The sequence below is a fragment of the Mesitornis unicolor genome, unplaced genomic scaffold (assembly GCF_000695765.1).
Source record: "Mesitornis unicolor isolate BGI_N332 unplaced genomic scaffold, ASM69576v1 scaffold14131, whole genome shotgun sequence".
In the NCBI taxonomy this organism is placed as follows: Eukaryota; Metazoa; Chordata; class Aves; order Mesitornithiformes; family Mesitornithidae; genus Mesitornis; species Mesitornis unicolor.
Genome location: NW_010163238.1, coordinates 10,594 through 25,336, shown reverse-complemented (window position 1 = coordinate 25,336; position 14,743 = coordinate 10,594). Strand labels below are relative to the sequence as shown.

The window sequence follows — 14,743 nt, the reverse complement described above, 5'->3', positions numbered from 1 at the left end:
CTCTTCCCCGGGCTGAACAGCCCCAACTCTCTCAGCCGGTCCCCACACGGGAGGTGCTCCAGCCCTCTGATCATCTTTGTGGCCCTCCTCTGGGCTTGCTTTAACAGCTCCGTGTCCTTATTTTGTTGGGAACTACAGAACTGGCACAGTACTAAGGTCTCGCCAGAACAGAGTACAGGGGCAAAATCACCTCCCTCACCCTGCTGGCCACTCTTCTTGTGATGCAGCCCAGGATGCAGTTGGCCTTCTGGGCTGCAAGCACACACTGCCAGCTCATGTTGAGCTTCTCATCAAGCAACACTCCCGAGTCCTTTTCCTCAGGGCTGTTCTCAATCCATTCTTTCCCCAGCCTGTGTTTGTGCTTGGCATTGCCCCGACCCAGGTGCAGGACCTTGCACTTGTCCTTGTTGAGCTTCAAACGGTTTGCACAGGCCCACCTCTCCAGCCTGTCCAGGTCCCTCTGGATGGCATCCCTTCCCTCCAGTGTGTCAACCACACCACACAGCTTGGTGCCATCAGCAGACTAACTGAGAGCACACTCGATCCCACTGACTGTATTACCAGGAAAGATGCTAAACAGCACCAGTCCCGGTACTGACCCCCAGGGAACACCACTCACTGGTCTCCATTTGGACATTGAGCCGTCGACCGCAACCCGTTGACTGTGGCCGTCCATCGAATCCATGTCTCTCCAATTTAGAGACCAGGATGTCAAGAGGGACAGTGTTGAACACTTTCCACAAGTCCAAGTAGATTATGTCAGTTGCCCTTGAAAACTTGGCATTTTTCAGTGGAAAACTATTCCATCAGAAATTCAAACCAGATCTAGTAGCTAGGAACACAGGCACTGCCAGATTTTTTTGCTTTTTTCTGATAACTTCACAAGCATTTAAGTAAAATTACTCTTGCTTCTGTATAAGTCCTTATTTTCTTTTAGATCCAGTTCTTTCCTTCTGTCTTTCAGAACTCAGTATGTTACCTGCACTCTCCTGCTTATTGCTGCCCGTTTTCACCCTGTGTCCTGCTACGTCAGACCTACCAGTTCTGTGCAATCCATCATTTTACCCTCCAGGCTTTAACAAGCCTTGCAAATAAGCAGCTAAATTAATCTGTCTTCACAGCTTTCCTCTTTCTTTCTTTCTTTGTCAGAGGATATATCAGAATAAAGATTGGAAACAGTTACATTTTCTCTGGAAACTCTGACAACTGTTTCCTGGTCTTAATTGATGGATATTTGTGTATTCTTTGCATTGTGTACCATAGTCCATGATAAGTGGAGGTAAGTCCTATTTAGACTATCTGAAGTATGTGGGAATATTTTTCCCCTTCTCATAGTGTCACTCAGATTATCTTCTTTTTCTTCTGGTCCAATTTGAATAAAATGAGTAAAGGAGAAGTTAACATTTCCTTCTGTGTATCCTTGCAGACTTCACCATCTAGAGCTGCCTCCTTTCCATACAAAACTCAGCTACCGTGTGTGATGCCAGCCTCTGCTTTCAGCAGTAGTGAGTACAGTGCATCTAAAATACTAGATTATGTGCAAGAGCTGGACTCTTCCTTCCATCCAGTGTTATCATTCCCTTCAGGTAAGTACAGACCTACTTTATGTTTTACTTAGAAGCAGAACAGGAAACATGGCAAAAACCCTGTGAGGAAACAACCTTTTACAGGTCACCTTTAGTCTTGTGACAGAATACCTAGGTAGACCCATATCGAGTTGAAATAAACTATTCTTTTAAGTTAGCAGAATATGTTGAACGTTTCTGTGCAGGCAAGTCCTGAAGGCACATGAGGCTGAGTTTGTTTGTAAATAAAAGTAGTTTAATGCCCACCCTTTGGCCATGCCCTTAGACCTCTTCTCATTCTGAACATAGTAGTCGTCAAGCTTCTTAGGATGATATGTTTCTTTCTGCTTAATTTCTCTTGTCATTTTGTTTTTTCGAAAGGGTTTTCAGACAGAGACCTATTTTTCTTAAGCCTTCCTGCCTTACTACGCTGGGTAGATTCTTTACCACTTGAGATGTTTTGCAGACTCTTTCTTGGTTAGAACTCCCTTGGGAAATGAATTGCATTACCCTGCTATAGCCTTTGCCAGAGAGAGAGAGAGAAGGAATGTACCTTGAAATTACCTCTAGACTCCCAGCAGTAACAATTTCCAATAGATTAATTACCTGTCCCCAAAAGACTGAACTGAAGGCTCTTCAGATTATAGGAAAAGTGCATTCTGTGCTCTCCACCGTGCTGGGTTTTGTGCAGGACTTAGACAAGAGGGGAAGACCCCAGTCTGACTCTTGATACCCTCCAGAGCTTGTTTTCATGAAGAGCATTTCTGGAGTAATTGTGCAGGTATGGACATAGAGTAGGACAATCTGGCTCTTTCTTACTTTGAACACCAGAAAAAAGAGCTGTTAATCTACAAAGTTTGTATGTCTGCACTGGGATTTGTTCAGGAGTATTCCTTAGGTTTGAGTCCTACCTTGATCTGAGTTCTCTTGTCAGCCCTTAGAAGCTCTTTGTACTGGAGAGCTTGGAACCACTTAAGTGTGCTGCCTGGGTAGCACATATGGCAGTGTAGCTTCACAGTTAAAAATGGATTTGTTTTTACCATGGCATAACTCTCACTTCCTGTTAATAGACAGATAGGTAACTTGAGATCCTACCTCCAGGTAATTACTGGAGATTATCTTGTGTACCACTTAGATAACTGACAGAAAAGACAACAGGTCTTTGCCTATAGTAGAGGGCAGCGCTCATACAATAACTGTCTTTCTGAGAATACCCTGCCTCAAATTTCTTATTTATTCATGCAAAAGTAACTTCTTTGAAATGTCTGGCTGGGCTTTTTTTCTGGGCCCCTCAGTTCAAGAAGGACAGGAACTGCTTGAAAGAGTCCAACAGAGCCACAGAGATGATGGAGGGAGTGGAGCATCTCCCTTGTGAGGAGCGGCTGAGGGAGCTGGGTCTCTTGAGCTTGGAGCAGAGGAGACTGAGGGGAGACCTCATTCATGGTTATAAATTTGTAAAGGGTGAGTGTCAGGAGGAAGGAGCCAGGCTCTGCTCTGTGATGTCCAATGCCAGGACAAGGGGCAATGGTCCCAAGCTGGAGCATAGGAGGTTCAACCTGAACATGAGGAAGAACTTTGTCACTGTGAGGGTGCCAGAGCATGGCCCAGGCTGCCCAGAGAGGTTGTGGAGTCTCCTTCTCTGCAGACATTCAAAACCCGCCTGGCTGTGTTCCTGTGTGACCTGGTCTGGTGATCCTGCTCTGGCAGGGGTTGGACTGGGTGAGCTTTCGAGGTCCTTTCCAACTTCTCATATTCTGTGATTCTGTGAGTTTTTGGGATATTGTCATTGAGTTTTCCTTTGGCTCTCACCAGTTTCAGGACATGTTTTCCATTGTTGTCTTTAGCTTGACCATGTGAAGACACTGCGGCTGTATAGACAAGCAGTCAGTCGTAGCAGGAGTTCCTCAGCACTGCTGTTCTTCATGAGCTGAAGGACTCAAGGCAGCAGTACTGCTCATAGATTATATTGCATAGTATTGTGTAATCAATTCCTAGACCTTTAGTGATTATGCATCATTCATTGGCTCATAGGTTGCCATCTTTCTGATACAAATTCCATTCCCTTTGGATTTCTTTTTTTTTATTAGATATTCCTCTTCACATCTATTTTGAAACATTATTAAGGAAGGATGACATCAAAGGAGAACCTGTTGATACCTCCTCTTTAGGAGTGGAGTTTAAAGTATCCTCAGACAATGGTATGTAAAGCCAGATATTTTAAACTTTGTAAGACCGTTTTTCATTCATTTGCCAGTACTTCCTGCCCTGAAGAGGTTCAATTTATAGACTTACCACAAAGCAGCTTATCAGAGAGGGTAACTGGCTAAGACTTCAGGTATAAGAGGAATCTCTTCCCAGACCACTGGAATGATCCCATCGGAGCTGTGGGAGGGCACTAATTCAAGTGGGGGCAGTTTGGCCTCTGGGTTCTCTGCAGACAAAGGTCCCTGACTGCAGTACTGTTTACTATTTGGATTCCTCTCAGAAGTCTGTTTTTTCCCATTATAAATAGTTCAGCAGCTGAGATTGCCTGTAAATCGCACCAACGGAAAATACATTTTCAACTCAATCCGTGCTTTTTCTGTTGTAGACTATAATCAACATAACATTGCTGTCAAACAGTGGAGCAGCGGCTGTTTGTCTAATTCCAAATCTCAGTCAGTGTCAGGAACTTCTGACCATCTGTTGGAAGGAAGGAAGAAAAGACATCTAAGTGAGACAGCAGTAGGTAAGAGAAAAACATGTAAGAAGGCACTACATCCTCAAAAATATCTACTGTATAAATTGGTTTGTTGTCATTGGGATGTAAGAATTGATTGTAAGTTGTCTCCAAAAAGGGTACTGTATGAAACTTTACAGGAGTGAAGAAGTGGACTTAGGACACCATGACAATAATGTGCTATTTTAAAGCATAGTAACCTTTCTCTTTCTTCTTCAGTATATATTACAAAATGAGACAAGCTTCTGTATTTTATTTTTGGAATACTCTTAAAGGAAGCTGCTCAGCAGTCCAGCTACGTCTTCCTAATACTGAGTGTCATTATTTTTAATACGAAGGGGGGTTTGTTATAGTAATGGAACAGGCTGAATTGCAAAGTTATCTGTCAAATCCCATGCCCAACCAGACATTTACTACTCCTGGTGTCTCTGGTCAGCTGTGTTTCACTTGTTGTGTACTGTCGTTTGTGGTCCTGCTGTCCTTCCAGACTGTGAAGAGTACCTGTGGGCAGCCAGTGCTCATCATTGGTATTTTCACCCTTGTTATCTTTAAATTTTAAGCCACTGAATCTCTGCTTCAGCACTTGATAAATTAATGGAAAGTGCCCTGAAAGTTCTGTAGAGTGATGTGGTAATTTAGGGACAAAAAATTCTCCATACCATTGTAAAGATAAGTAGCATCTTACCTCTGCAGCCTATTGGAACATAAAACCTAACAGATTCTGCTACAGATTCATTTATGTGAACTTTAGGAAAAATTTTTGTGAAACTCTTCACGAGACAGTTGAAGAAAATGAATCGGTGAGTAAGACGACAAACTATATTAGTTTAAAATTTCCCCTTAGAAAGAATTAAAAGACATAAGTGGTGAGTTAACATTGTGGAAAACTACACTTGTGTTGCATATCCAGGTAAAACTGCTAGTGTAATCTTGGAGTAGAGGTGGAGATATGGGAATTACTGCAGAGATTGTGTAAGAAAAAATTCTCATCTATTAAAAACAGCAAACAAAAAACCCCAAACCAAACAAAAATCATCACTGCAACCCCAGACCGAAAACCCTCTTGATTAGAAAGTGACAGGAGAGAATAAAATGTGGTTTTGGACAGACTGAAAGGCGTCTCTGATTTAGACAGATTTCTCTGTATCAGTCCCCTTGTGCATTACAGTCGTCCCCTTTGCTGTACAGTCTTCTCTTAGGCTCTGTGCCTCTCTCTGCGGGGAGTGCTGTGCCCTGTCCCCTTTCACCATCGGAGATCCTATTTTCCATGCCACCTGCTCCCCCAACCAGTCACTGGTCCCCGAAAGGCAGATGCTGACACGCTTGCAACCACGTTGTTCCCTAAACGTGCTGTCATACACACAGATCAACAATTGGAGTTACTTGGGAGCACTGGTATGAGAGAAAACTTCTTGCTGTAATTGTTTTGAAGTCAGAATTAATCCTCTGCCAATAGGACTTAATTCTTTGAGTTAATGGAAGGGGGAAAAAAAGCAGTCTTTTATAATGAGGATCATAGTTTCCCAATGCCAGCAAACTGCTGTGTGGTGTATTCAAGAGTAGCAGCACAAGTTCTAGCTTATTAGTGCTTTGGGTGTAGTACTACATATTTATTCCTAATTTGGGCTCTGTATAGGAGAAATTATCCATGGGGAAGGTCAGCCTGATGAACAAGGCCAAAAATAAAAGCTGTGTGCCAGGGAGTTGCAGAGCTGCCTGGGAGACGAGAGTTCATGTCCTTGACCCAGTCTGAGCAGTACAGCCTTTAGGATCAGTCCTGCCACTTTCTCCATGTTGAAATACACTGATTCTTTTTATGAGTTGGTATATTAGGTCTGAGTTCTCTTTTCTTACTGGAAATTAAGGTAGAAGGAAAGCAGAGAGCAGGTGGTGAAATTCTGAATTCCCTGAAATGCTGCTTACACCGGAACTGAATAAGAGTAAATGAGAATTACAGTTTGTCTGGAGCAGTGGAGCACATGGAGATCTAGAAACTTAGTTTATTTGTTACCCTTGCTGCCAGTTCTGCTTTACCATTTATTAAGGAAGAAACCATCAGTGAGGGCTTAGGGAACTGGAACATTAGTGAGGTGCAGCTCAGCTAGGGAAGCACTGTTAGGGAACGCTGAGGAGTGTTTCATGAAGTCTGACTGCACTTGCCGTGACTGTAGTCTATGGCAGCTTCTGGAAAAAGAAGCAGGATTTGCCCATATGAAGCTAGTTCCACCAGAAGAAATCCTTCACAGAAGGAGAGGGATGAGTAACAGGCGTTTATTTAGACGGCTTTTTTTAGTATTCGTTAAATGGTAAGTCGTTAGCTGTGGACTTCTAGAAATGACTTTACTATTACTGTATGGAAAAAATATCTTCAGCCGAATACACAACAGCCAGTATACATTTTTTAAATTATTTTTTTTTGTGACAGGCAATCATAACGCTAGATTTGAGACATTCTCCTTTCAACATGCAGAACCAGGATCCCATAGCAGCTTTGCTGCTGTGACCAATGTCAGTGCGATGTCTAGGCCCACTCACAGCACTTCATCACAGGTAAACCAAAAACCTACCACTGTCTTAACTGAACGTCAGCAGAGTTGTGCGAATTAATAATCACAAAACACATGCCTTTTACATCTAATTTAGTGTTAAAATTACTCTACAGAGCATTTTTACAGTGAATTAAGTGGATTACATTAAGTAATTTATTCCAGATTGAGTATGTGGTATTCCTAAACCTGATACTTGCCTATAAAAGAATCTTGCAGATCACATAACTGGAGTCTAAGTTTAGTTTATTGGTGTTGGGCTTTTCATTATCTTTTTTTCCAAATATCATTAAATATACTGTGGTTTAATGTTCCCAACTTTACTCAAGGGCTTTTATGATACTTTTTTCTTGGTGCAGCTACATAAAATGGCCTCACGATGCATATATAGTCACAGTATTTGTTAACAGCTTTGCTATGTAAAATGTTTTGAGCAGAACTACAGGTAAAGTCTCTGGTATATAAATTTGCTGAGGAGCAGCACAGCTCTGGTTCAGTTAAGTCCCTGCAGAAAAACACAGTTTGTTTTATTGGAATTCATTGAGAATTTCATACTAATGTTCAGATTTCAGTCCCACAGTTCTGCTAAGCAGAGTGGTGTATTGGTGCTCTGTAAGTCATCACGCTTCAATCTGTGACAACTCCGGGAGAGCTGAGTTTAAATCAGTGTCTCCAGCATTTTGACAATGCACTCTCCTTCTTTTTTCCCTTGCTTGAGCAGACCATCGCCAAAGAACACCAAAATGAAGATTCCAGATCAGACTGCTTCCATGAACATTCCACTAAAAATTGAAATCTTGAAATGTGGAATGTATCATGATTTAAAACTAAACTTTCTCCTGTAATCTGGAAACTTCAGTGTTTGATCCGTGTAGGTTCTATGCACCAGTGGGCTGAGAACACCACCAGGAATCCTACTGTGATCATGGCAAAGAAACTGAGTTTCTGTCTCCTGCACATCTTTCAGAAAACCACTTTCCATGTAGGCTGTTCTTCAGTGCTAAATGTAGCTTCATTCTTGTGGAATTCTTAGTTGTATCACACTGAAGGACCACTTGGGCTACGGGTTAGTAGAGAGATTACAGAAAGTCATCTTTGCAGACTGAACGTCATGAAGAGGGCAGCATTAACTTCAAAGTTCTCCTAGGTATTCAGAACTAACTGTAACTGAAATCAAGGAGGGAAACTCCCACTGATTTCAATAAGAGTTATGCCAGCAAGAGGTCAATCTCAGAGATGAGCTACTTTTAAGATTCGTTGAGATTCCATCGGGGCAAGAGGAAGTTGGAAGTCATTAAGCCACTCGAAAATGTATTCAAGTTACAGACTTTCTCCTCATGCAGTTCTGATGTTTCCCAGCTAACATGTAGTTCCTGTGATGGGAGCTGATGAATCTCATCTGGTTTTGATTCTACTCTACAGCACAACTCCAGGAGGAGGTTGAGAAGTGAGAGCTCCTACGATATAGACAACATTGTTATTCCAATGTCGCTGGTGGCACCGTCGAAGTTGGAGAAACTACAGTACAAAGAAATCCTTACCCCAAGGTTTGTTCATGGCCTCTTTAGTTGCAAAGAAGATACCAAAATGAATGTGAGAACATTAACTGAGGATATTGTTAACATGTAGTTAGATAATTTTATAATATTAACATTAAGATGATCTTTTCATGTGCTCATGTTTTTCATTCTGTGCGCTTCAGTTAGTGTGGCTGGAGTGGTGGGAAGACAGGGCAGCTGACAGCACAAGGGAAATAGTCTGATACACACAGGGGGTGGCAGATGCACGGGCTGGCTACAAATAGAAGTCGGTTTGTATCATCTTAATTGTAGCGGCCTTAAAGGTGCCGTAAGGCTGACATGCTCTGAACGGTTATTTAGAGGTTGCTGTCTTCTGTCGCGTGTTATGGTCAAGAAAATTAAGAAAATAGTTAACTATTTTCAGTGAATTAAACAGTAATTGTTTTAGCGTATATTTTTTTAATTTATCCATTCTGATACAGTAAAATAAGCCTAATTTTTTCCATATGGTGTAAATCTATAATCTGTGATTCTAGAGACGTGGCTTTTTTTAGAAAAAGAACATCTTCAGATTGCTAAAACAGGGTAATTGATCCTTTGTGCTGTAATTCAGTGGCTTACTACCAAACTGCCTGAAATGGCTAAATGCAATTGCTCCGTATTTTAAATCTCTACCTTGCATTTGCTTTTATATTGTCTTTAAGAGGTCTTTTCCAACCTTAGAAGTCTTTTCCAACCTTATTGATTCTATGATTTAAAGATAAAAATATTATTAAGACTCTATTGCATAGCTCAAAGACTGTGTTGGGAAAAGGAAAGGTTACTTACTAGGTTGGGAAAGAACAATCTACATTTCAGACAACTGTTATCAGCACATTGAATTTGAAATTATTCTCTTTTGAAGATTTTGAAGCACAGGCAGTGTTGAAGAAGGAGTACCTAACAATGTATCGTACAAACAGAAGAGTCATCTCTTCTCTGTAATAATGAAACAGAATTTAGGTAAATTAATTTGAATTTTCTTGTCTCATTTCTAGCTGGAGAGTTGTTGAATTTCAACCTTTGGAAAGATCTCATACAGATGAAGAAGAGGTAGGCTGTATTTTAATTAAACCGCCAGTTTTTAATTAAAGTAGATATATAATTGGATAATCGGTATATATTTTCCAAAGTCACTGACTTCATGCACGTACCGGTAAGTTTCAAACTGAAAAAATAAAGTATAAAGTATCAGATAGTAAAAAGAAAATGTATCTTATCCCAACCTACTCAGCCCTGTGGTGGATGACAAAAAGATATCTCCACTGATAGTCATTGTTTTTCTGGCTCTTCTGTCCGTTGCTGTGGGCACAGTCAGCACTGCCAAAGGGTCCCTTTGCTCAGGCCCCGCTGCCCCTGCTCCAGGTCACGGTGATGCTGGGCCTCCAGTGCGGCTGTCTCTTGGAGCTACCTGTGCTGTAGCGTCTCCCTCTCTCATTCTTTGATGGCCAGTTCCCATGCTGTTGCTCTTCAGGATATAGTTTCACATTTTGCCTGTGGGTTCTTCAGTTTTCTTCTCAGTGCTCATTTTCCTGCAACCCTCCTGTTGGGAGCAAACTTTTCTTGTTTCTGCTTTGTCAGGAACAGCATAACCTTCAGCGTTTTCTCCTTGTTTGTTGAGCTAAGTTTGCACATCACATGCTACTGTTGCTTCCTCCAGACCAGAATCTACCGTTTTCTTTCAGGGAGTGTCTTGAACTTTGCAGCTGGGGGTCCCATTCTCCCCTAATCAGGCATTTGGGGCACTTTCTGACCCGGGTTTTGAACGTACCAGCAGGTCCGGTCTCTAGGCTGGTTTTCTGTCCTTCTGATCTTTCTGTGGCTCTTTTTCCAGAAACTGGCCGGTTTTGCTGTCCTTTGGACAGCTCTGGTCTCCCTCCAGCCTCTGCTCTAGACCACTATCAACTGTTCTAACTGTAGGACTTGTTATTTGTACCTTCATCCACGATGGCTGTGCTTGAGCTCCTTTTTCAGAGAACATCTGCAGCTGGGGTTGAGGTGCCTTAGCAGTAGAAATAAAGATTGCATTTGGGTAGCAATACAGAAGGTTATGCTAAACACAGAAAACAAATTAAATCATTATGCCACTCCCTTGAGGTAGAAAAAAATACACTCTCCACAAAGCCGCTGGCTTCCTCGGGGTTTTACCAGGTCTGTAGCTGCCTGCCACATGGAAATGAACATTTCCTTTAGGAGAGCACCATGCTCTCAGCTCCCTGCCTGGAGTAGTTGCACTCATTTGGCACCGTACTCATGGCTCAGAAGAAAGAGGGGAAAAAAACTTACTCTGTCCCTTCCTTATCTCATGGACTTGAGAAGTTCTTGTGAAATCTGGTGGTCAGATTTATGTCACCTCCAGCACCGCCTTTTGTTTTGGTACTGTCTCTGCTAGCAGAAACATGCCTGATCTTTTGTTGCAGTGAGAAGGTCAAATTACATACGCAGGGTAACTCTCCTGCAGGGATATTTAATTAAACCACTCGGAGGATAACTAATAAGGCACATCGTCCCTTGAGAACCTACTGTTCATTGTTCTCTCTTTCATCCTGGTATCTGTGGGGAAAATACCAAATAATTTCAACAGTGATTTGCCCTCAGGACTTCAAGAGACTTGCTTGGAGGAGCCAGTGGAGTTCTTGTTTAGATTTCAGATCCCATACAGATGACTTGTCTTACATACCTTCAGTGTGTTTTGCTGAATGGACTTCAAGGTGTGTCTCTGTGAAGTTCATGGGCTAATCGCTCCTTTAGCAGCCCTCCCAGTACGTTTGTATTTGGTGTGACTGGTTGATCCTGTATGATTCATCCTTTTGCCAGAAAATAACTTGAGGTAACAATAAAGCAGCTTTGCCTCCTGCTGCGGTCCAATGGGTCTGTGTTGTCTGTCCGCTGCCGAGCAGAATGAGAGAGGCGAGATGTCAGACAGGAGGAAAACACTAAAGACCTTGCTTGTCTAAATCATCCTTTGCCTATTTCCCCCTTCTTTTGGGATCCTGTTAATTGGTTTGGATGTTTTTCAGAGTACTGAGAAAAGGTGGTTGTCTGATCATAACTCTTCCACTTCCCTGCTTTAGCTTTTAGGCCGACTTAGATTTGTTACTGAGTAATCCTGAAAAAAGACACGAGAGTACAGCAGCATTACCTTCTCACATTTTCTGCGCTCATTTCTCTTGGAATTGTTCCTTGTACTGAAATCAAGGCAAGCTTCAGGAGCTCGTTCGTGAAGGACAAGAGAGGGCAAAATGTATTTTCTGCTTTTATATAAAAAAAGCTTTCTCTTTCCACTGCATAGCAGCCTGTGGTCGTACTGTATAATAGTTTCTTTTATACCTGTCTTGTGCATGGCCAAATTTAAAACTTCTGGAGTTATCCTTGTGTCTGTCAGTCAGCAGTAAGAGATTTCTTCCACTGATGCTCTTTTATTTCCTTTTTTTGTCTTTTTTTTCCCTTCTCTCTTCATTTAAAGGCTTTCAGTGCAACACCCTCCACCCATGCAGTGCACCTGCACAGTTTCTGCAAGTTCCAAAAAAAAGTAGGGTCCCAAATTTGTCACATCCAGGATGGGAACTCAGCGCTTTCTGAAAATCAGGCCCATTCACCGTGCCTTTATTTGAGCACTAAAAGCTTACCTTTCCTCAGGTGCCTCATTTTTGTTGCTGGAAATTTTGCCTGACAAGGACAATCGTAACAGTCAGGCAGTACAAAAGTGAATCTGCTATCTGTGTGTGCTCCATTACCTGCTCTAAAAATACTTGGGTTTTGGAAACAGAGCATTAGAGTTTCCTGGCTTGCGTGTATGAATTTGCAGTCTGTCATTGCTTTAAGGCATGGGAGGGTGTGGCACGGGTTTTCCTGTCTTATTTTGGTTTTAATTTGTTTTGTCCAGGTTAAGGTTTCTGGCAAGGCACGGTGGTAAAGTAACGTTCGAGTTTATTTTGCAGTTGTTTCAGTAATGGCAGCTACTTTGGAATAATTCTGTGTGCGATTAGTTTTGCGTAAATGTTTTCATGCCTTATGACTCAGTGTTTCCTGTGAAGCCAAAGACTGAAACACAGACGTTGTTGTTTTGAGAACCTTTCAGAAATATTCCTGGTGCTATTCAACATCAATGCACAGTGTCTGGTAGCTTGACTGGATGTGATGGGGGATCCAGATCTTAGTTTGCGTTAGGTCTTTTTGAGTGAAATCGTTAGACGTGCCTCACAAACAGGCCTTCCTCATAGTCTTTTCTCTCAGCATCACTGCCAGATCCACCCAGCGAGGAATGACATTTCTTTGGGGTTTTTTTCAAACTAACCTTACCAGGAAAATAAATATCAAACTTCTCCAGTTATAGCAAGTTTAAATTAACCTAAAAATGGTGGAGGAAATATATAACGTGATAAAAAGCTAGGGAGGGGCAGAGGCTGTGCTGAACCAAGTAGAGACGTTTTAATCTGATGCAATGTGATTTTATCCACAGTATAAAGAATCATTTTTAAATGAGAAAACGTGTTACTTGTTAGTCTTCAGTTGAATATGGTAAAACGCACTTTAAATAAACAAGTAGCTAAATCTGCTATCACCAGCTATGGAAAAGGAACAGTAAGGCTTACTTCTGGATTTTTCCAAACTCTTTCCTTGGAAAGGAATGTGGACTTTGATTTTTGAAAGGAAGCTTGTTAAAAATGAAGTTTCTTCCCAGCATGAAAAGTTTTGGCAATTTGCTAAGAAAAGTATTTTCAAAGTCTAAGTTTTTCTTTCACAATTATCTTTTGTTTCCACTTCAAAGGAAATCTGAGCAGACAGAAAAATCCTGAATTTTCCCTGAAGGAATAGCACTTTTGTAGTTCATAAAATTCTCACTTTCACGCTATACATCATTGACCTTGGAGAGACGGAATCTGAACTGAGAGGCAGCCCCGTACCAATGCCATCCAAGGGACAGAGCTGGTGAATTCCAGTGAGAGGAGGACACCCATTAAATTGACTTACATGAAAGGAAACCAGCAGCTAGCAAAGTGGTTTGTGTTTAACATAAATAAATAAAAGCCATGAGAAGTCCTTAAAAAACATCATGGGATGGGCAACGCGAAGCAGGCTTGTTTGCCTGAAGGTTCCTGTTGAGTGCTGGGCTGAGGAGGAACGGGGCAGCGAGTGCAGCAGGCAGGTCCTGTGGCCAATTTGGATCACAGTGAAGTCACAGAATCACAGAACAGAATCCCAGACCGTTAGGGATTGGAAGGGACCTCCAAAGCTCATCCAGTCCAATCCCCCTGCCGGAGCAGGAACACCCAGATGAGGTTACACAGGAAGGCGTCCAGGCGGGTTTTGAATGTCTGCAGAGAAGGAGCCTCCACAACCTCTCTGGGCAGCCTGGGCCAGTGCTCTGGCACCCTCACTGAGAAGAAGTTTCTTCTCCAATTGAAGTGGAAAGTCTTTGGGATCCTTTCCATTGGCCCAGTTGAGTTTCATTGTGGGGCTGTTGTTCGTGACCAGCTGCCTAAGTTGGAAGTGGGCTCTGTGGCAAGCTGAGTGCCACTAGCAGGTATGTTTACAGCAGTGTCAGTGCATTGTAATACTGTACATCTGTACCCAGAATGGTCACTACCTACCCCCGTGCTGCAAGACAAAGAATGGCTTCTGCAGAAAACCTCAGAGCTGTTCATTGTCTTGCGTGGAGCACTCCCAGCTGAGAGGGTAACCTGTATCCCGTGGCTGGCTGGCACTGCAGTGAGGACGCTCTGTTTGGTCCTGCACTTTATCAGACTCAGTCAGAAGATGAATGGTGTTACTTGTGTAACAACACTGAGGATTTTGTTTTATGGAAAATCCAATTTATTTTCCATGACCTCCTCCCCCCCCAGTTCTCGGTATAACTCTTGTCCAGGACTGACCTGGCAGTGCAGCTTCACAGCTTCTGCGACCAGGAATTGTTCTTTCCTAGAATTTCTCTGCTTTTGAGTTGGGAGTGGCTGGCATAAAATCATGGCTGCAGCATTCATGCTCTCGCCAACTTCAGCTTTTTAGGTGAACTTTGAAGAGGTTGAATGGTTTGGAGGACTTTGAAGTAACTCAGAGCTGTGCTAGTGGAGTCCAGCCAAGAGCGTGCCCTGGGGAGTGAGGGGGAAGGGTAGCAAAGTGCTCCTCACCCCGCCGTGTCTAAGGAGTAAACTTCCTGGTGTGCTGCCAATGGAAAAATGAAGATGGCTCTTTCAAAGTGGAAGTCAGATGCGATAGCTACATCTGAGGAGTTTTACCTACAAAGCTGGCTAAAGTTAAAGTACTCACATTAGGACCGTTTAAGTCGCACTGGGGTCATGCAAATCATTTGCTAAGATACAGTCTCTTCAAAGCAGAAACCATTTTCTGCTT

The 14,743-nt window shown here is 42.4% G+C and overlaps 1 protein-coding gene across 1 annotated transcript in view; it reads left to right on the top strand.

The window, feature by feature from the left end:
• Positions 1 to 14,743, top strand: part of KANSL1L (KAT8 regulatory NSL complex subunit 1-like) — a 54,227-nt gene that overhangs the window by 36,350 nt on the left and 3,134 nt on the right. Inside the window, exons 6-11 of the mRNA XM_010193895.1 lie at positions 1,427 to 1,586; positions 3,653 to 3,763; positions 4,156 to 4,293; positions 6,710 to 6,834; positions 8,253 to 8,377; positions 9,388 to 9,442. Of these exons, the coding sequence (XP_010192197.1) occupies positions 1,427 to 1,586; positions 3,653 to 3,763; positions 4,156 to 4,293; positions 6,710 to 6,834; positions 8,253 to 8,377; positions 9,388 to 9,442 (714 nt within the window). The remainder of the gene's footprint in view (positions 1 to 1,426; positions 1,587 to 3,652; positions 3,764 to 4,155; positions 4,294 to 6,709; positions 6,835 to 8,252; positions 8,378 to 9,387; positions 9,443 to 14,743) is intronic.